The sequence below is a fragment of the Lygodium microphyllum genome, chromosome 24, assembly GCF_053477565.2.
Source record: "Lygodium microphyllum isolate KBCC chromosome 24, Lygodium_microphyllum_v1.1.10, whole genome shotgun sequence".
Lineage (NCBI taxonomy): Eukaryota > Viridiplantae > Streptophyta > Polypodiopsida > Schizaeales > Lygodiaceae > Lygodium > Lygodium microphyllum.
This window is the reverse complement of record NC_141158.1, coordinates 71575731-71598782: the sequence shown is the minus strand read 5'-3', so window position 1 is coordinate 71598782 and position 23052 is coordinate 71575731. Positions and strand designations below refer to the sequence as shown.

General features: G+C 42.8%; 1 protein-coding gene across 4 annotated transcripts in view; it reads left to right on the top strand.

Annotated features, from left to right (window-relative positions):
• The first annotated feature begins 5058 nt into the window (after positions 1 to 5058).
• LOC148015230 (uncharacterized) overlaps positions 5059 to 23052 on the top strand; it is a 158017-nt gene continuing 140023 nt past the window's right edge. For all 4 annotated transcript variants that reach the window (XM_087665315.1, XM_087665311.1, XM_087665314.1 and 1 more), the window contains exon 1: positions 5059 to 5722. In XM_087665315.1, the coding sequence (XP_087521441.1) occupies positions 5636 to 5722 (87 nt within the window). In that variant the 5' untranslated portion in view covers positions 5059 to 5635. The remainder of the gene's footprint in view (positions 5723 to 23052) is intronic.

Here is a 23052-nt window from a genome sequence, read left to right as displayed (position 1 = left end):
GACAAAGCCTATGTAAGTTATATGTATGCTTTGACCCAAGATTTTTTTTGTTTTTGTATTCTAAAAATTTGTCAATGAAGGAACAATGGTCTTGTTATAAGTCAACTTCTTGTTCAACATCTCTTAGCTTCTTTGTGAAAAGAATTATAGATACAATGTTTTGTTTAAAAATTGCTCCATTTAAATTTCATTTCATTTGGAGAGAACATTTGCAAATTATACACATGTTGATATGTAACTTTTCTATTTGGTTATTATAGATGTCTTCATGGATGAAAAAAATCACTTACATACTTGCAATTGGAGATCTTCAATAGGAAAGATAGTGGCCATAATTGGATTTGTGATAAGTACTGTAAGTTGGATTGGATTTTGATGCACCCAAGAACTTGAGGGAGTTTCAAGGTCAGCGTAAGGATGTTGCAAACCCCAACAAATATTGGAAAGTTAGAATTTTAGAGTTTATAAAAGTGTTCAATGGAACAAGTACAATAATAGAAGTGTTGATCCAACATGTTTATACGCACAAACAAATCTCTGTACACGACGAGAACTACATTGCAAATTATAAACAAAATAGTAAGTTCTTAAATTTTATCATTGTTATTCTTTTGCATCAGAGTTATTTTTAAAAATCTTTACAGTGTTCTAATTCAATCTTATTTTATTGACAACTCTATATCCATTGACTTTGCATGAATGGCAGAATGTGAAATGTTTGAGAAGCAAGATATATGTTTGGCATGAAGACAAAGGTTCTTTGATATATGATAATAACTTTGCAAGCCAACTTGTAACTCAAAATATCTTTTTTTATAATTTGTTGTATGTAGTAGAAATCCAGAGATTGTAGCATGTCCCATTGCCACCACTATCCAGTGGTGAATGGTTGATTGGTAGCTTGGAGTTGTTAGGAGCATTTAAGTCCAAGACAAAATATGACATCAATAGTGCACAGTTAAATTTTTGGTTGTGGAAGGTAGTTGTACATGCACATGTGGAAGGGTGAGCACCCATGTATTGGTATGATGAAAAAGAATACTACATTACAGTTAGATACTATACAAGTTTATGTAAACATGCTATCTTTGCTCTTAGATATCTTTCATCTTCGGTGAAGTGATATATACATGCAATCTGTCTATTGGAATTCAGTGCTATTGATGCAAAGTCACCACATCTTGCATTGCAATCTAAAATGGTGTCCCCTTCTTTTGTGTACACTTGCAAGAATGAGCTCTAAAAATCCCTGCCATGTTGCATGCCACCTACACTATTTGGAAGTCATGTAATGGATTAGGAATCTACTAAATGTTTACAAATCATCTCTACAGTAGTTTAACAACATTGGATCTCATATTGACCTCTTATTGGGGATCCTAATGTATCTTGCACCTACTCATTCACAGTAATGTCCTCTTTTGTGAACTTCGGAGGGATGATTCCATTATAAGCAATATCTAAATGCATGTACGCTAGAATATATAGCACATGTACCTGCATTTAAAGCTTGAAATACGAATTTTAGTCATTATACTCACTAAACAGAGCCAACAAATGTGATACATAATTAATATCCATCATGACCATATCATGACTTTAAAACTCTCACCTCTCTACCTCCAATGACACAAACATGCGTCATGCAATGAACAACCTGTGCCATGTGTAAGGCCCAACACTTTTGCCCTAACTCCATCCATTGGTGTCCATCCTCCACAACTTGCTCGACAAGCTCTACCATGGGGTGTGTTGTGGCAAGGAAAAGTAACACACACACACTCTCTCTCTCTTGGAGGGGTATTCTTCTACTTCCCTCTCTCTATCTCTCTCTCTCTCTCTCTCGCAACCTCTTGGGGTCTCCTTGTGCTTTTTTAATTGCTCCCCATGCCTCATATTTATAGCTAAACAAGAGAAGAAGGGTTGTGGTTGAGAAGAAGAGCTCTTTATGGAGGGGATCTTGGAAAAATCAGCAATTTGATGCTCAGATCACAATTCTGATAGTTCCATTGGCTTCAAAAGGGGAGTTAAAACTCCAAGACACTTGGTTAGAAATCTTTCAGATCACTCCTTCTTCTCATTGTTCAAAGTGTTGTTTACTACCTGTAAACTATGATTGCGACGCGCACGATTTCACCGATCCTTCTTTTTTTGTATGAAACCTTCAAAACAAGTTGAAAAAACCACTTGCTTTTTTTATATGACATCAACCTTGAGAACACAATCAACCAAATACATGGCATTGACTGACTCTGCCTCGGTATGGAAGTTCCATGATGGAATTCCATCCCCCAATCCATGCACGGCACTATCTTCAGGGAGATGAACCACCATGATATCGTATGCTGTGTTTGTGGTTTCTTCGTCAACCTTGACCATCTTGTGTTGGTTGACCTCCTCCAATGCCTCTACCAATTGAGAGAATGCCTCACTTGGCTGATCATTTCGCAATGCATCTTCGATCTCGAATGGGTCACACAGAATAATACACCACTCCACCTTCGCCATCATATTGGCATGGGAGACAGCGGCTTGCAAGGGGTCTTCCATGGGGCTTTCAATGTTGTGAACCTCTACACATTGACTCCTCAATTAGTAACATATTCTTCTTACTGAATGTTAACGATAGATAATATTCTTCTTATATGTTTGTTTATTTGCATGTGTGGTTGGAACATCTTGCACTAGTGTAGCTTCGTGGGAGATGATGTCTTACAAGGGGACTTCCATGTGACTTTCACTATGGCCTTCTGCACGATAAATTCATAACTAGCAACATATTTTTCGTTCAAAATGTTATTGTAGATAGTATTATTGAAACACGTTAGTTCACCAGTGTTTGTGGCTAGCACATCCTCTAGCATTATAGGTTGAAAATAAAAAATTGTATCCCCCTCTGCAAAAATACATACCATTCTTATTGACATTGTACGGTGGAGAAAAAAAAATTGAGTCATGTAGCAAGAGGCTCCTCTTGAAAGATTACCCTGTGTACCTCAATGACCTGCTTAAGCTGCTTATGCATTTTCTCCTCATGGAAAGCAACATCATGGCTATGGATGACCTTTCGAGCCTGTGGATCCCATAAATAATAGCCTATCTCACTTGTATCCCCATAACTAAGAAAGATGCATTCCACGGACTTAGGATCCAATTTATTGCGCTTGTCCTTGGGAATATGATAGAAAGCCTCTCAACCAAATATATACAAATGAGCATATGATGGAGGTTTTCTAGACCATATCTTCTCTACTCACTAATAGTCAAGAATAATGCATGGGGATCAATTAATCAAATGTATGGTACTAGTACTAACTACTTCAATCCAAAAATGTTAGGGTAAGCCTACTTGACTAAGCATACTACAAACTCACTCCTAAATCGTTATATTCATGCGATTAGCCATACCATTTTGAGATAGGGTATACGGGGTAGCCAACTAATGCTTAATACCCCTCTCATAACAAAACTGCTCAAAGGCTTTAGAAACATACTCTCTCCCACTATTAGAACGTAAGCATTTCAGCCTATACCTAGATTGGTTCTCAACAAAAGCAAGCTAATGCTAAAATGTAGCCAAGACTTCGATTTTTGCTTTATGGATTATACCAGATCTTATGTGAGTAATCATCAATGAAAGGAACAAAATACTTTGCACCACCTAATGACTTGCAGGGCATAGGTCCACAAACATCAGAATGAACAAGAGCTAGAGGCTCACCCATGTGGGTAATGCCAAACTTCTTATGCAAACTATGGGTCTGCCTACTATAAAGATAATGATCACAATAATCAAAACACTTATAGTCAAGGGGCAAAAGATACTGCAAATGAGTAAGTAATTTCATTCTCCTTATTAATGACATGTGCCCAAGGTGGCGGTGCTATAACGATACATGTGGTACTGCGACCATTGACAAAACCATAAACCTAGATACAAGTAAGGGAAAGAGTGTGACACTTGGCACCTCGTACTAAGATAAGATTCCCATGAGTAAGCTTCCATGAGGAATCATCAAAAGAGACATCATAACCTACATCATCCAACTCCCCAACTGCAAGTAGGCTTTTAGTCAAAGCTAGAATATGGTGTATATCATGCAAAGTGGGCTTTTGCATATGGGGCCATATTTTTCATTGGAAACTACAGCTAGACATCTCCAATACCAATAACACCCAATGCCAAGTCATTACCTAATCTGACAAATCTTCAAGTTATAATTGATCACGCAATAGTGGCCTTCTTAGTTCAATGCTAGACTGCTATCAGTGATTATAATTGACTCATTATAGGAATCTCAAGTCACAATCCTTGTGAGTCAAGCTAGATGCTTTTCTGTGAGGTAGAAACTGAAGTAACTTAACCATTTAAGCCTATGTGTTCCTTGTTGGGATCCAAGTGGTAACATCACGACAAACAACTAGATGATTAATCCAATCGCTTGTAATATTGGGTGACTATGTATTGAATGATATAATCTTTCTGGCATTATATTCAAGACATTATCCTATGGTGAGATATAATCCATCTAGCATTCTATTCAAGAGATTTCTTCTTGAGTGTGCTAGGCACAATAACTGGCATGTCTTACATCTACTATGAAAGGTTTCTCTAAAGCATATATGGAACTTACATTAAACAATTGCTGTAATTTTTAAACATGGTTATTGGTAGGGATGTGTACATGGGAGTCATCTTGCTCTTAGTGCATTCAAAACTACCCCTTGAATGCCCATGTAAGCAACCCATATAACCAAGCATGGCATGAACGTAATGATAGAGATAAAGAGAGAGAGAACAGGGCTAAGGGATATCAAGGCAAAGCCGATGTTAATTGCAACTACAACGAGCATGGTGCCTTCTTAACTAGTTAGTGAGAAGCCAAGGGGCACCCTAGCTAGCTTGATTTTAGAATTACAATATTAACCTAATATGATATAACTGACCATCAAGAGAGATGCAAACACACCGTTCATGAACAAAGAAAACCGTGAGTTCAAAGGGGAATAAGGGGGTATTGGTAACGAGCCAGTAACGCTAAGCATTCATATACGATGAGCCTCAAAACGAAAGATTAGGCATCAACATCAGAAATCGAACGCAGGCGATGATGGCAGAGGCAACATCATATCCTTCTCTACGTGTCCGATTCGATACTACTAGGCAAACGCCATTTGTGTAATCTGCAGTGCAGTGCATTAGAGAAGCTATGATAGGCACATGGTTTCTGTGTGCGCGGTGCAGCCTTCATGGGCGCGTATTATCATTTGCGTATGATGTGATTGGGAGCATATCAGCGTTCAGATCGTTCGGATTATAGACACTGATGATCACACAAGCTCTTTTCTAAGGAAAGCCCTTTCAGACCGTTCGTGTAGCAAGACAAATCAAATGGTATATCAAGAGACCAACCAACCGCCCCGATCACACGGAATGATGCTGCAGAAATGCTTATGTCGGATTGTTATGGAGCCAAGTCTATAATCCAGCATACAGAACGAGAGATGCTTCTGCGCACACTTCTTCGAGCCAAAGACATTGCCACCGTCTGTCCGGACTCGTGTCGGCAAGAGGAAATTCTAGTGCATCTTTAGACGTTCTTCCACAGATTGTGAGCAGATACTTACAGCAGCAATGGACGTCGCCTCGCTCAAAAAGATGCTATCCAATTACGAAAAAGCTCGCAATGAGGGTCTTGCTCCCAGGAATTCGATGCTTGAGGTCCTTGCTTTGGACTTGAACAATTTGAAAGAAGCAGGAATTCATTGTTCTTTGTTGAATAAGACTGAATGCAAAATCTGATGAATTTGGAAGAAGCGATAATCTTAAGAATATGTTATGGCACACAGCAGCAGGTCATCTACTTCTTATACAAAGCAAGTAACTCAGGGATTTTCGTACATAGCAGCGGGTCATCTAGTTCTTACAGTCACTCCCCTACAGCGAACAATGCAGCGGACATCTTTATGATGCCGTTATCTCACTTGTGGCTAAAAGATTTTGGTGGCTGAAGTTAACGCTTGTGAAAAAGAATGTGTAGGCTTCCATGCTTCATCGTTTGCACATTCTTGGCCTTCAGCCACTCCCTGTGTCAATTGTGCGGACGCCATGTAAAGTTTAGGTTTCAAACAGGGTTATCGATTCCCAAGCTGAAGTTCAATCAAGGGCCCCACTATCAAGGAACTTGGTACTCCACTGTCAAGGAACTCGATAATGTCACCCCAATGATACTCCACTTTCAGGGAACTTGATTCTCCTTACCTTCTTCATACAATCATATCAAATGTCAACCACACTGCCTCCTACCTTTTTTTCTTGCACTGTTAATGAGATGATCGATGGCACTTGTCTGTCCTCCATTGCAATATGACAGCTTGATTGAGGTGGTTGATCTTCCTAGACACACATCATGATAGTGATGACAGCATTAATGTTTGCAGTGACACCAATCTCCATTGGCTCTTACTTACTTAGTGGTTAGGGCAACGATGAACATAGTAGAACCTTGCAACACAGAGCACACATTAGCAGCGGATTATGATGTCTGTGTTGAAACATTGATGTGGAATTGGCAACTCTTAAGAGGGGGGTTTAGCCCTAGTGGGGGAGATAACTAGGATTTTGTTTTGTCAGCCATGGATCAGAGTTAGTGAGGACCAAGTGTGTGCCCTTGGAGGTGGATGTTAGGCCACAAGAAATTGCTACTTTATTATCATATTTCTTTGGCTCTTAAACACACACAACTGGCTCAGAAAAATCCCATTGCCACTTCCATTACCTCATCTAACACTTGTGTGCAAGCTCTCCTCCATCATCCTGCTGCTTCAATACCTGTCACCATCATTCTCTCCTCTCATCTCATTATCGTGATCATCATTCTCATTATCCTAGTTTCTACTGCAGATTAGGGTTTACAGTAGAGAAATTTGAAATTTCTCAGCCTCCAAGGTTCCAAATGCTGAGATCTTCGGAGCAAGACTGTGAAATGGCTGGGAGATGAGAGGGAAAGCTATAGAGAGAGAAAATTCAGAGTTTTGTCGCGAAGAATGACTGAAGATCAGTCAAATGCAGCTGTTGCCTTGCCACAACAGCTTGTAGATGCAAAGAACTGAAGAAAATCAGTCATTTACTGCTGCTGCCTTGTCTCAACAGCCTGTAGATGCTGTTACCTGCTGTTGATTGGTCTTCTTCTGTTCCTAGTACCCTCAGAAGGTCCTCCAATGGCTGCAAATCAGACCAACAGCCTCTCCTCCCTCTCTCTTGTAGGTTGAATCCCCCTAAAAATACATCTCTTCAGTCTCTAAAGACGTTTTTTAGTCTTATATGGGTATTTTTGACACGTGACAATCTTCCCAAATGGTTTTTTCAGTATTTTTCATAATTAAATATTAATTTTCAGTCTTTAAATATTGAAAATAATCGAATAATTATTCTGGTGCTTTGAAAAATACATGACTGGCTAATAATTAAATTGACTAGGCAACTTCCATAATCGAGTGTCATTGCGCCATCTTTGATCATCCGATTAGCATTAGGTACCATTAAACGCCACTTCTTTAGTATCACCAACTAATACTTATGGCTAAATGAATGACCTAGACCAACAATTGGTACTAGATACCACCAAGTATGTGTGCGGCATAACTTATAGCAACTTTTGTCTTTGACATCTTATGATTTCTTCGGGTCTCGGGCTTGTAAATTTACTTTAACCCTAGTTGCACCTCACATGTGCAACATTTACTTAATCATGTGATTAAAAATTAATCCACAATGGATTCAAAAGTGACCATAAACGGTTCTCAAGTTGATCAAAAACTGATCAGAATTTTTGTCTTAAAATTGAGGCAAAATTCATGCTAAATTGAGTATAAGCTGATGCAAAAGTATAGTTCCAATTCCGGGTAAAACTTATACTCATTTGCATATATCTCACAGTGACTAGTACACTAAGTAGTGATCTCATTGCAAACATACTGTCAGCGTAGTACCTTGGATGCATGCTGAATACATTCGAGATCCACGACATACGAGAGCTGTCCACAACTGGAGGAGGGGAAGTACTACCTCCCTCTTGAGCATCAGATAATACTCCGGATTCTTGCTCTGCTGAACCTAACGGAGCCTGAACTAAAGTTGACTCTAACTGAAAGGTATCTAGGTAAAGCTGCAACAACTGAGGGTGGTCTGCCAAGTCATCCTCTTCCATCCATTTGGCATCCATTGGTGAATAATTCTGAAATTTCACCAAGTATCTCTTGGAAACTTTACCTTTGACCTTTCTTTTCTTATGTGCCAAAATCTGCTCAGGTATCAAAATCTCATCTAGCTCCTCAACCTCAGGTTGAATTTCAGCAGATATATCCTCTGGCATATTAGCATGAAAAGGCCTCAACAAACTGACAGGAAAGGCATTGTGTATCCGCCAATGTGGAGGTAATTTCAGCCGATATGCCACATCGCTGATCTTTTCAACACCTAGAAGGGCCCATAGTATCTTATACTCAACTTCGAATACAATTTTTCTCTTCCTTTCATTTTTGTCAGCCTTGCCTTTTCAAAACGCAGCAATACATAATCACTCTCTGCAAATTGAAAAGCACGTTTATGGCGATCAACTGTCCTGTTTGGCTTTTCTTGCGATCTTTGAAGTGCATATTTTATCTTTGCATTGGCTACATCCAAGTTTTCCACATAACGATCAGTCTCAAAGATCTTATCCTTAGTTTGCAGAATAGGTGGTACCTTCTTGCCACCCTCAACCATCTCAAATGGAGTTTTGCCCGTAGAACTATGCACCGTGTTGTTATAAGCAAACTCAACTAAGGGCAAATACTGTTTCCATTGTGTCTTTTGGTCTGAAACATAGCACCTCAAAAGATCTAACACTGTGGAATTTGCTTCGTCAAACTGACCATCTGTCTGCGGATGGAAGAATGATGAGAAATTCAGCGTGGTACCCATATTCTCAAACAAGCCCTTTCAAAATAAATTGGTTATCCGTGGGTCTCAATCACTAATGATTGACTCTGGCATACCATGATACTTAAAGATGTGTTGCAAAAACAATCGTGCCATATGATCAGGCTTTATTTTCTTTCTTATTGAAATGAAATGAGCTTGTTTACTAAACCTGCAAATATCGTCCATATCCCATCATTCCGTGTAGGTGTCTTAGGAAGCTAAAAAATAAAGTCCATTGCAATGCTTTGCCAAGGCCTATGTGGAATAGGCAAGGGCTGCAATAAATCCGGCATCTTTTGCCTATCATGCTTTACCTTTTGGCATACGATGCATGTCTTAACAAACTGTTCTACATCATGTCTCAAAGCTGGCCAATAAAAGAAATGCTCCACTGCCTTGATCGTGGCATCAATACCTTTGTGTCCTGCATACGGAGGAACATGACTTTCAGTGATAACTCTAGGCCTTAACTGCTTTGTGACACATAGTCGTCCATGCATAATCAGAAATCCATCTCTTAGCACAAAGTGTTCATGCCTTTGGCCATTGCAAAGCTGATCATAAATATTAGCAAAGTCTGAATCAGCAACATATTGCTCTTTTATAGCATCCAACTCAGTGTGATAGACCATGCTGACGGTTGAAACTTGTGGTTTACGTGACAGTACATCAGCCACAACATTCTTTTTACCATCAATATGTACAATCTGAAAATAAAACATAGAGAAAAGTTACCCATCTCATATGTTTCTTTGACAACTTTGTCTGCGTTAAAAAGTACCTCAAAGTTTGATGGTCTGTCTCTGCAATATAAAATCAGCTCCCAATAAATAATGTTTCCACGTAGATAGTGTATGAATTACAGCCAAGAGCTCTTTCTCATAGACTTGCAAATTCTTTTTTGCACCGTGGAGAATTTGGCTCTCATAAGCCACAACTCGGCCGTCCTGCATAAGAATAGCCCCAATGGTGTTACCACATGCATCACATTGAACTATGAATGAATTCCTTAGATCGGGCAATACAAGCACAGGATCTGAAGTCATCTTTTCCTTCAACTTTTCAAATGTTGAAATTTCCACTGCTGTCCATCTAAATGGCACATCCTTTTTCTGCAAGGCATGCAATGGAGATGCAATTTCAGCAAATCCGTGTACATACTTTCTGTAGTAAGAACATAAACCCAAGAAGCTGTGGATCTCATGCACGTTCCTCAAAGGTGGCCATGATCGTATTGCTTCAACCTTTGCAGGGTCCATGCGAATACCATCAGTCGATACGATATACTCTAAAAAGTGGATTTCATGCAAGAAGAATTCACTTTTCTTGTCATTAATAATCAGCCTATGGTCACGTAGTTCGTTGAATACAATATCCAAGTGTTTTCTATGCTCCGCCTCGTTCTTTGAATAGATAATCATGTCATCAAAGAAAGTGCCCACAAATTCTTTATGTGGCCTGAAGATACGATCCATCATTCGATTAAAAGTGGCAGGAGCATTCGTAAGTCCAAAAGGCATAACAAGAAACTCATATAATTCAAAAGATGTCCTAAAAGCTGTCTTAAGCACATCTTCTGGTCTAATGCGTATTTGATGATATCCACTTTTTAAATCTATATGGCTAAATATGGCTACCCCTTGCAATCTATCCATAACATCATCGATCCGAGGAATCGGAAAGCGATTCTTTATTGTGATCTTGTTTAGAGCACGATAATCAATGCACATACGCCATGAACCATCCTTTTTCTGCACCAAAAGCACCGGAGGACAAAAAGGAGATGAGCTGGGCTGAATCAACCCTTTTTCTAACAGCTCATTTACCTGACTCATAATCTCCTCTTGTTGGGCTGCACTGACTCTGTAGGGTGGCTTATTAGGTTGGCTACTTCCAGGGATAAGATTTTTGCTTTGATCTTTTGGCCTTTCAGGCGGTAGCTGCCCTGGATTTGATTGAGAGAAGCAATTAGCATACATTTTCAGAAATGACATGCGATCCTTCTCTAACTTAGACATTTTCCCAACATTCTCACTATCATCTTTATCCTTAGTAAAAACCAAGTATGCTGAAAGATGATTTTTCATTACTTTAGAAATGGCAGCTGCAGATACAACAGGGACAGATTCATCTTTCAACTTTACATCAAGTGTGAGTACCTTTCCCTTATGCTGAATAGTGATTTTTTTGCACGAGAATCAATCACTGCATGCATATGGTGACACCATGGCATACCAAGCAATACATCACAACCCTCAAGTGGAGCAATGAAGAACTCTTCACTATCCACATATCCTTGTATATGCAACTGAAGCTTTCCAATGAGCGGTGTAACAAGCTCTGCATGGCCTTTACATGCCATTCCAACTTCCCCCATGGGTTCCATCTCATCCTCTCTGATGCCTAGACGGGCGGCCATGTCAACAGAGATGAAGTTGGCTTGTGCACCATTATCAAAGAAAATCAATGCATGTTGATCCCTACTTTTGCCCCATGCTATGCACAACTCAGTAGCATCATCATTGGGTTGATCACTAACAACATCCGACACCAATTCCACTAATGCTTTAGGCTTCTTTGCTTTAGAATCTCCCTGATTTTCTAATTTTCCAGCTTGCTGCCTTTCGAATCTTTGAGGACTCCATGAAGTTCCCCCTTGAATAGGTTGCATCAAACTACTGAATGAAAGTAAAGTTTTGAGCCTATCTTGTACACCGCTGAAGGACTTAAACTTCACTCCTTTTCCACCCTCATCATAGTCTTTCGCTGCTCCTTTGGATATCAAGTTGTCATACACTGGCTGCTGCAAAAAGGGTGCATTTGTTGAATTTACATCAAAACCAACGCCAAACGGAGCATTTGCATGACCAACATTCATTCCTTGAGTCCCATAAGCATTCGGAGGTGTAGATGTAGTACCAAACATGCTACTTTGTGCCCCAGGCATCAAGCCAATGCTGCCATACATAGGGTTTTGCATATTTCCAGCCAATACCCGAATGCATTAGGCCTTGCACTCTATGCATTGGTTGCTGCATACCATAGGGATTTGTGCTATACATTCCCGTATGCGGTCCTTGTCCAACCATAGCATGAAAAATCGCGCTTTCACCAAAATATCTTGGCTGCCCCATCATAGCATGTATGCCTGGTTGTCCAAAATCCATTGGATTGGCACTTCCGTGATGGCCTTGCATTTTTATTCCTTGCCTCGTAGGTACCAACTGTTTTATTTCATTAGCATATTTGGGAGCTTCAAATGAAGGGTTTGGAATTATCTTCGGTGCATCTTGTTGTCCCGAAGGCGTAGAAGACGTCTTCTTCTTCTTGCCTTTGCTGTCCTTCTTTGGAGCATTAAAAAATCGGGTAAATTGAGGATCCTTTGCCAATTCAACAAACAGATTTGCTGCTGTCCTCATCCAATTCTTGAACTGGTCATCAAATTCCTCTTCACTTTGTTGGTCATCAGGCTTCTTATGCCCTGAAGGCCATGCATCTTGCCCAGCAACAACATTTTCAGCTTGCTGTCCATGGTCTAAGACTTGCCCAAGGTCAAGCATTGCATTTCCTTCATTCCCATGTAAATGTTCATACTGAGAAACATCATCACTGCTTGAGTCCATCTCACTGTATGAAGACATATTGTTGTAATTTCTCAGCTGAGAGTAAAAATCAGCACTAGCATAAAGCTTTGGCTTGCAATCAGGTGTCTCGGGTCCACCAAATCAAGGGATTGAGTGGTGTCCTGGCAATGGAACCATGAAACCAGCCTTCCTTCTGTGGATGGGTGGCAATTCCTTGATTACAACTTAATTACAGCAGCATACAACTAATGCCCGCACAGGTGCTTGGTGGTATCTGGTGCCAGTTGTTGGCCTAGGTCATCCATTTGGCCATAAGTGTCAGTTGGTGACACTAAAGAAGTGGCGTTTAATGGTACTTAACGCCAATCTGATGGTCAAAGATGGCGCAAAGACACTCGGGAATGGAAGTTGTCTAGCCAATTTAATTATTGGCCAGTCAGATTATTTTTCAGGGCACCAAAATAATTATTAGATTAATTTTCAGTATGTAAAGACTGAAAATTAATATTTAATTATGAAAACTGTAGGGGATTCAGCCTGCAAGAGAGAGGGAGGAGAGGCTGTTGGTTTGATTTGCAGCCATTGGAGGACCTTCTGAGGCAGCTAGGGACAGAAGAAGAAACAGTAGGTGACAGCATCTACAGGCTGTTGAGACAGGGCAGCAGTAGTAAATGACTGATTTTCTTCAGTTCTTTGCATCTACAAGCTGTTGTGGTAGGGCAATAGTTGTATTTGACTGATTTTCAGTCATTCTTCGTGACAAAACTCTGAATTTTCTCTCTCTATAGCTTTCCCTCTCATCTCCCAGCCATTTCACAGTCTTGCTCCGAAGATCTCAGCATTTTGAACCTTGGAGGCTGAGAAATTTCAGATTTCTCTGCTGTAAACCCTAATCTGCAGTAGAAACTAGGGTTTAGCAGCAACCTTGGGAAGCGTGCCAAAAATTGGAAGCTCCAAGACTTGGATTCAACAGGATTGAACCTGTTTTTAGCCTATTCAAGTAGAGGGACCAGCAAATAATTGAATTTGGGGCATTTTTCCATCTCCATCAAAGTGGGTGAAGGCCAATTGATTGCCTAAACCAAGGGGCAAATCAGATTAAAGACTTGCTGGTGATTTTGAACAGCAAGGGGAGTTGGAATACCGAAAGGGATTGGGAGAATCCCATTGTAAATCAACTTCTTATTCAATAAAGCTAAAGAAATACCAAAAGGGGCATCAATTTTGGGGCCAATCGGGTGTGCATTGTCCAAGATCAATTGGTAAATTGTATGTTCAGAGACTCTCCCTTAGCCTGCTCCTATGAGAAAGAGTAGCCGTTCATTCAACATCTCGTTCTTAATGTGTTTTGTTTGAGTTCATTGTGTTAGTTGTGTTTGTATACTGTTTATGTTTTTTTTGCAAACCCTCGTCTATGCTCATAGGGTATCAAAACCAATGCTCTTCTAAAAGCACATCCTACACAACTATCATGAGAGCTAGGTTTGCACATGCGACACGTATCTAACTTGTGATGTTTGAGCCATTTGTATGATTTATCCTAGGACCCTTCAATGTCTCATTGGATTCTTCATCTCCGGAGTGCTTGAGGTGTAAGTATCCTCTTGATATAGAGGACAACACTTTTTTCTCTTCTTTTTCCTATTTTTCTTTTTCAATCTATTCAAAGTTGAAGTGGATAACGAGTGTAAAAGTAGACAGATACATAAGAAGCTTGCCCAATGACAATCCTCAACATATACTTCCATCAACTTTGGCACAAACTACCATCGACTTACTTAAAGGCACACTAGAGGGAGATATTTATTAGTCACGACATTCAACTAGCGAGATTGGCCTTCACTCAATTAAGGTGGGATAAATCATTGTCGGGACAACATGCGATCCAATGTCTTCAACTTAGCTAGGCCTGGTGGTAGGCTCATGCGACCCTTTTGAATTGTATGATCCAAAGCCTCTCTGTTGGAAAGAGGTACATATGAAACTTTACATCTATTTCTTTTTAAGCATGGTTTTGGTGCTACTCGTGTTCAAATCCCACCCATGCCTCCTTCATTACACTTGCATTTAGGTTCTCATTCTCATGCTTTTAGTGATCTAGGTTTAAGCTCTACTTTTGTATCTTTATCTTCAAGATTTATTCCTCACCATTCTAGTGGTTTAGATTTAGTGTAAAGAAATATTTGTTTATAGATAACAGACAGAATCATATATATGATAATGCACAGATTGATAAAGAACACAATTAGGGTTAGGGTAACTTACAGACAATGAACACGGAAGAATGATGTAGTGGGAGTTCACGCTCAACCGCTAAGACCCACGGACCGCTTATCTTTTAAGCGTTTCAAGCGAGCACAAATGGCTCTCACCTAGCCGACGTGCCTTCGATCCTATGGGGGTATACTGAGTTTACCTTGATACCCGAATGAGTAGCCTCCTCCCTCAAGCAATCCGGTAGCTCCATGATTCGTGATGTGAGCTCAAGCATCCTCAAGCCTCCACCTTCAAGCTCCATTCTCCATAGCCGCATGCGAGACAAGAGAAGAGAAGAGAAGAGAAGAAGAGAGAAGATGATAGAGAGCTTCTTCTCCTCGATCTCTCACCCTCACACACTCACTCCCTTACACTCACACTCCCTCTCTCAAGCACACACAAGCAGGCAAGAAGGAGAGAAAAAGAAGAGATCACTTTTGCCACATACCAAAGAATAAGCTTCTTATTCACTTTTTGAGTTTATATACAAAACCCTAATCCCTTTGGGCGGTCATCCCCTTTTTTACATGGCCAGCCGTGGCCTAGTTCCTCTTTCCTATTGTCCTCCTATCTTCCTAGCTTCCTTTCTACAACCCGTTTACCCTTATAATTTGCACATGAGGGAGCCTGGCGCTCTTTTACAAGGACTTTGGCTACGCCTTTACAGTCAAAGGTGCGCATTTTCTTTTTTAGCACTTTTTGGGTTCCGGTGGCTGCGCCTTGGACTTCTTGTGGCCATGCTTGCGCTTTTGGGCGTTTCCAGGTCCGATGTCCTTTTAGGCCACCTCTTTCAACTCCCGACATGCGCTTTTTCACTTTTTTCACTTTTTTCACTTTTTTCACTTTTTTCACATTTTTCACATTTTTCACTTTTTCTTGTACTGAGGTTAATATTACCCCCCTCCTAGCCGAGTGCCAATTCCATGGCACTGTTGGATAGTAGTTGGAAAGTGGGGTGGGGATAGCAGATGGCTTTTTGAGTTTGTATACAAGCCCTTGCTGAGGATGGTGTTGGATGGATTTGCCCTTTGAAATTGAAGATGGTGTTGGGGTGGGTCCCTCCCTAACGTTGACGGTGGGTGGATCTGTCCTTTGAAATTGAAAATGGTGTTGGATGGATCTCTCTTGGAGAATGGTGGATGGGCGGATTTGTCCTTGAAATTGAATATGGTGTTGGGCGGATCCCTCCTCGTGTCCTCTGAGGTCCATATGACGTGATCTTAATTTGCATGACAAAGTTATGTACTTCCTAAGGGGTGTATCTACCTCTTTGTGTAGTGTATGGTACAGGTGCAAGTGGAACTGGGAGTTGGGTTGAATCTTAGGCAAGCCTGTGGTGTTGTCCCATAGTTGAGGACCCAGTTCGTATATCGTTGTAGATGCGGTGCGCGGCTTAGGGAGATAGGTCTAACCATAGGAGAGTGTGACCTCCCTAGGTATGTCCTGCCCTTGATGTGCCCTAAGTGTGATGTGGGGAATCAAAATGAGCTAAGGAGTTAGAGATGGAGCCGTCCGACTGAAGCCACCAGTTGTTGCTAACTTGAGGGCTTATAGGGGCACTGTGACCTACATGCGGTGCATTTCCTTGGTGATTTTCTTCTTGGGATCTTTTTTTTTTGGCACATCGTTGATCTAGCTATTGCATAGATATCTTTGCCGGCGTTTGAGGTCAAAAAGGAGTGGTAGGAGGCGGTATTCTTACGAAGTAGGGTCTCGTCTTAAGAACCTTTAACTAAGGAGCGGTGTTGTTAAGAAGACTGCTAGGGTTTGCACTGAGGATACACAAAGTGTACGACCACGACAGAAACACAAAGACACAGAGGGCAAAACTCAAATCCTAAACGCAAAACTCAAAACTCAAACCCTAAACGCAAAACTCAAAACTCAAACACAAAAACTCAAACACAAACAGAAGAAGGGAGAGAGAGAACACAACTTTGAAGTGAATGAATGCTGCAAATGAATGTAAGAGTGTATAGTGCGCTCAAGGGCAGAGCAATGTCGGAGTGTGACATCCACCGAAGACGGATCCCAAGTCTGTGACCACTAGTCGGAGTGTAGGAGTGCTGAATAGTGAATGGCAGCAGGATGGTCACCAAAACGTAGCAGTCTGGAGGCTGGAAACTAGTAAACGCAGCAGTGTACCACCGATCGAGGGCTGAAAACTATGCACAGTCTGTTGTAAACAGCAGGCTGAAACAGTGTCTGAGAGTGTCAGGGCTTGCAATGCTGAAAACGCAGGCTGGCTGACCCTGGAGATGATGGACAGCAGGCTGAACAACAGTCTGGGACAGTTTGGAGCAGTCGCCAGCAGCTGAGAGCTGTCGCCTACAGCAATGGATAGGCTGAAGACGATGTGGCTGCAGTCGATATGGCTGGACAGCAGATGGAGGCGGGCTGCAGGTTGGAAACTGGGCGCCAACAGCAGCAGAGGGTGTGTGGGGTGGTGCTATCTGCAAAACAAGGATGATGGAGGAATGGGGGTAGCCTGTCTATTTATAGATATGGAAGGGCGCCCCAAAATTAGGGTTTTCACTAAACTTTCTCGTACCGCTCCCTGTTTTAGGGTTTCCATTAAACTCTCTCGAACCGCTCTCCGTTTTAGGGTTTTACTCTAAAAGAGCATTTTTAGTGTGTTTTGGGGTTGTTTAAAAGGCTAATCAGCAAGTAATGCATATTTTAGCTCAACAACTCCTCTCAGGCCTAAAACTGAGCCGAAAGGTTAGGCCAACCATGGTGATGTTTATGTATCCCAAGGCGTCCCACCCCAAAGCAGCCAAGTCATCGGACAAAGGGTGCACGTCAGCTGCCCAGTGGCCTACCAAGACTACAGAGGCGATGGTTATCTTACCAAGGGAATCCAAGTAGTCACCCCAGAGAGGACAGGCTATTGGACAAAGGGTACACGTCAGCTGTCTAGTGGCCTACCAAGCCCTACAAAGGTTGGAACTACATGGAACTTTTGTGTGTTGTTTTTTTAAATTTATTTATTAAATAAGTGTGGTAAATTTTATGGGATGCGGCTGATTGAGTAAGAGTGACCTAGAAGACGGGAGTAGGGAGGGTACACCCAACACATCACAAAATAGTACACGCTAACCGATCCACTCAAGGTGTCGATGATGAGGAAAAGTAGGTGATGAGGTATCCATGTGATGAAGAAGGATGGTGGTGTGGTAACAACAGCCATCGGTGGAAATAGCTTAGGATCCGCTCAAGTGGTGCTCTGCACAAGGAGATGCAAAGTATGCTACATGTTGAAGAATGCTCATGCAGCAGGTGCCACTTGGACAGTGTCCCTCATGGGAAAATTGTTCACTTGCCCATGCGCCCTAGTACAAAGATGATGAAATCATGCAATGCAAAGGGTAAGGTACAACAAGGGGGAGAAGCCGATGTCCAAGACAACGTGCTGAAGCTTGTAGGATACCAAGAAGGGTAGGAACCCCCTCTCAACCTGGATGTAGATGCCGAAGAAGGAAGAGGAGCTTGATGTCGGTCTTCGTGTGGTGCCGAGAACCATAAGGAATGAAGAGGAGGAGGAAGCATTCCAGCTAGAAGAGCTAGGTAGAAGTCACCGCCATGATAGCATTAAGAGAGATGTTGCACGATCCACCTCAGGAGGGGAAGCCTCCATGCTGGTAGAAGAGCAAAACTCCAAGGATGATGAAACCATGAAGGAACGGCACACATCCCAAGTCTCCAGCTCAGGTAGGACTGGGCAAACCTGTATGTTAGCCCTACACTGAAAACAAAACCTGCAAAGGAGATCAAAGTCTACAATCACAGAGGTCAGTAGTGAGATGCTTCAAAAACAAAACGAAACAAAAATGAAAAGCTAACTGAAGGAACAAGTGTAAAGATGCAAATGTGTATGTATGTGTGAGTAAATGCAGCGGAAGACTTAAAATGTAGAGATAAAAATCCTATGGGCCCGACTCTAAGAGTGCGAAAAATGAATGCTAAACTGACCTAGGGTATCCGAAAGGACCTAGAGACATGCTAGTTTAAGAAGGTGGCCACCATCGCGTACGTCCAGTAGCAGGGCTCTGCCAAGGGAACGCCTGACGAGGTGGGGAGGAAGGTGAGATAGATGCATGAAGTGCAATGGGATCGGAACTTGCAGACCAATCAACCAATCCTTCAGGAGTAGAGAAGGATGGCCGCTAAGGCTGTGCGGGTGCCACATGTCTAGCAGTCACTGTGGGGGCTGGAGGAGCAGATGGGGCAGCAGCGGAAGGCGTAGCCCCACTGGACTGTGAAGTCGTAGCGGTCTGCTGAGGCTTTTTAGGTGGAAGACCTTGGGCCTTGGAGCGACACTCCTCGTCCACATGGCCTACTCTCTGGCAGTGTGTGCAAAACCGGTTTTTCTTAGGGAGTTGCTGCCAGATAGGTCTTGATTCTTTGGTTTCATCGGAGGAAGAGGAGTCACCCTTTGATTGGCTTGCCTTTTCCCTACCGAAGAAGAAGCAACCAACCCCCTCTCCTCTCAATAAGGCTGTGATGAGGATTTCTTGTGGACTTGATCATGTAGCCTTGTGTAACGCAAGAACTGGTACTCTAACTCGTAGAAGGTTGGCAATCGAGGTTGGGAGATGATGTGTTGAATGAAATTGAAGTATTTTATGGGCAACTTATTTAAGAAGAATGTAACTTGATTGTCATCTAACTTTGGAGAGCTAGTAGTGGCGAACTCGGCAAGTAACCACCTATAGTCAGCCAGCTTGACTTTCAGATCATCCCCTTCCTTAAGAGAGAACTCTTGAAGCTCAAAGTCGAGATTGATGCGCCGAGTACGATCACGAGCTGCATAGCAGTCGAGAAGGTGACTCCAACGCTCCAACGCAAGCGAGAAGCGCTGCAACTGAGAGTGAAACTCAGGAAGCAATCCCTGCATCAGCTCAACATTGGCTGTAGCATTGCGGACTCTCCATTGACGGATGTAGTCAGGGTGAGCTAGTCAAGGGTCCGGCATAGGCTCTAGACCAATGACGAGGTCCCAAAGACCCTGAAACTCAAGCACTTGTTGCATGAAATTTGACCAAGTAGTGAAATTTGACCCGTTAAAACATGTCATATCCGTGAAGGCATTCTTGGCTGTTGCAACAGGAATGGTAGTGCTCGGAGATGGATAGTGTGAAAAAGTGTAGTGGGGGTAGGATGGGGGAGTGGAGTACACTTGGGAATGGGCCCCAGAGTGCCCATCAGGCATGCGGGTAGTGTGCAAGGTGGATCCATAGGTAGGGATGGGTTGACTAGGCATGGGCATGGTAGCCACATGAGGAACCCAAGGAGGTGGGATGGGAACACGGGGAGCAAAAGATGGGAATCCCTGCGTAGGTGTAACCCAAGGAGAGTGTGAAGACGCACCATAAGCTGAGGATGGAAACCCCTGCGTATGAGTGGTCATGGGGGATGTGAAGCTGGGGATAGTGAGGGGGATGCCCATCACAGTCGTCCCAGGAGTTATGGGTGTGCTCATGTGCTGAAAAGTGAGAGGCACTGTGTTAAAGGGTGGCATTCCCCCTAACGAAGTACCATGGTGCAAAGAGGTAGAGAATGGGGTGGAGAAGGAAAAGGTGCTAGGAGCGGAGGTGGAAGATCCAACCTCTAGGGTGTGTGATGTAGATGTGGAGTGTAATCCAAGGTTTTGGAAAGATTATGAGAGGTGTGATATAGAAGAGGGTGGGATGGGAGGGAAGTGAAAAGTGTGTGTAATATGCTCAAATGAAACAGAAGCTGTAGATGTACCTGAATTTCGTCTGCTTCGTAAGCCCCCCTCTAATTGGACTTGGCGGAGATGATGAAGATGGATCGCCAGACGTTCCGAATGCCGTATGTCCTCCATGATCGGAGAGGTGGCCAGCCTCACCAACTGGTCCGAATGTGGTAGCAAAATTGGTAGGAGGGGTGTAAACATCACCGTTCTTGTTGCGATAGTACTCCTCAAAGTCCTCCTCTGTCATGTTAGTGAAATCTGGTGAAGGTGGAGTGTCGTCCTTCTCACCGAGTTCATAATGCCATCTTAGGGCCTCCAATGATGGAGAAGCTTGATAAGACATCACAGGAACTGGAGAAGAAGGTGTCTGGGACATTGTGATTCGGTTACGAGTCGTATTGTGTGCCTTGCACAAAGACTAGCTCTCAACAATATCCGCAGGATACTCTTTATAAGAGCACCGGCTGTGATACCATGCTAAGAAGACTACTAGGGTTTGCACTGAGGACACACAGAGTGTACGACCACGACAGAAACACAAAGACACAGACACAGACACAGAGGGCAAAACTCAAACCCTAAACACAAAACTCAAAACTCAAACCCTAAACGCAAAACTCAAAACTCAAACACAAAAACTCAAACACAAACAGAAGAAGGGAGAGAGAGAACACACCTCTGAAGTGAATGAATGCTGTAAATGAATGTAAGAGTGTACAGTGTGCTCAAGGGCAGAGCAATGTTGGAGTGTGACGTCCACCGAAGACAGATCCCAAGTCTGTGACCACCAGTCGGAGTGTAGGAGTGCTGAATAGTGAATGGCAACAGGCTGATCACCAAAACACAGCAGTCTGGAGGCTGGAAACTGGTAAACGCAGCAGTGTACCACCGATCAGGGGCTGGAAACTGTGCACAGTCTGCTGTAAACAGCAGGCTGAAACAGTGTCTGAGAGTGTCAAGGCCTGCAATGCTGAAAATGCAGGCTGGCTAACCCTAGAGATGATGGACAGCAGGCTGAACAGCAATTTGGGATAGTTTGGAGCAGCCACCAACATCTAAGAGCTGTCGCCTACAGCAATGGATAGGCTGAAGATGATGTGGTTGTAGTCGATGATGGCTAGACAACAGATGGAGGCGGGCTGCAGGCTGGAAACTGGGCGCCAACAGCAGCAGAGGGTATGTGGGCTGGTGTAACCTACAAAACAAGGATGATGGAGGAATGGGGGCAGCTTGTCTTTTTATAGATGTGGAAGGGCGCCCTAAAATTAGGGTTTTCACTAAACTTTCTCATACCGCTCACCGTTTTAGGGTTTACTCTAAAAGAGCATTTTTAGTGTGTTTTGAGGCTGTTTAAGAGGCTAATCAGCAAGTAATGCATATTTTAGCTCAACAGGTGTCCTGTTGCCCCCTTTCAAAACTTGGCCCTGTGTCTTTAGTCGGCCTTTGCCTCTCTTATCCCCTATGCTCTGGTGGCTCTGTTTCTTTGGGCCCTACAGTGTGCAGTTGGACGTGCAACCTGTGCCTTAGAGCCCTACGGGTGATCTCTAGCTTTCTCCTTAATGACTCAACGGCCTCCTTTTCCCCAGATTGCGTGGCATCCAAGAGAGTGTGGAGGAAGGTGCGTTGTTGGGCTTTCAAAGTCACTTGTGCGGCCTCTGCCTTGCTCTCTGCTAACACCCTGTCACCTTCTACAAGGGCTAGCCGATGCGCTAAGTCTCTCACCCTTTCTTCGCTCCTCTCCACCCATTCATATGCTTTTTTCTTCATTTCTTCCAGGCTTTTGTTGTGCGTGTAGGCTAATGCCCTTAGCCTCCTCTCCCGTTCCTCGATTTCTCTTTCCAAGCGTTGTTGCTCTTCAAGCTCCGAGGCCATCCTCTTTTCTAGATTTTCTATGTGCTTTTGGTGCTGTCAGCTTCTCTCTTCTTCTATTGCTGCTAGCTACTCCACGGCATTTTGTATCTTTTCATTTTCCTTTTGCATGTCTTTATACAACACTACCAGCTCATCATAATGGCGTTGTAGGCTCATGAGGCTGTGTGTTTCCGCCACAAGCTTTGCTTACCACCTCTCTTCTTCTCCTCCCTTGGTCTCGAGCTTCTCCTTTAGCTCCTTGATCTCTTTTTGATACATGGACACTTGACGGGTTCTTTCTAATTGAGAGGTTGCCATCATCTCTCTTTCGGCCTCGAGCTTAGCGATGGCTATTTTCTTGTATTCTTTTGCCCGCTCCAGCTGTGTCAGGAGTTCTTGCACATAGTCGTTGTAGTTTGTAGACAACGGCAGTGTGGTGGGACCAGTGGTTTTAGATGCTTCTATCGTCTGTCTTTTGGGATCCTGTGTGGATTCCGCATCCGCAGCTACGTGTCTTTTTGCTCTTGTCATAGGGGTTCCTGCACTTGCGCCTTGAGTTGTCTCTTTATTGACTAGAAATTGCACCCAGGCCATAAGATTGCTGGCATCCACTGTGGTAGAAGAGCCTTGGGTGGATGCAATGACTGAGGTGGCGGGCACTAGGACGGGTGGGATGG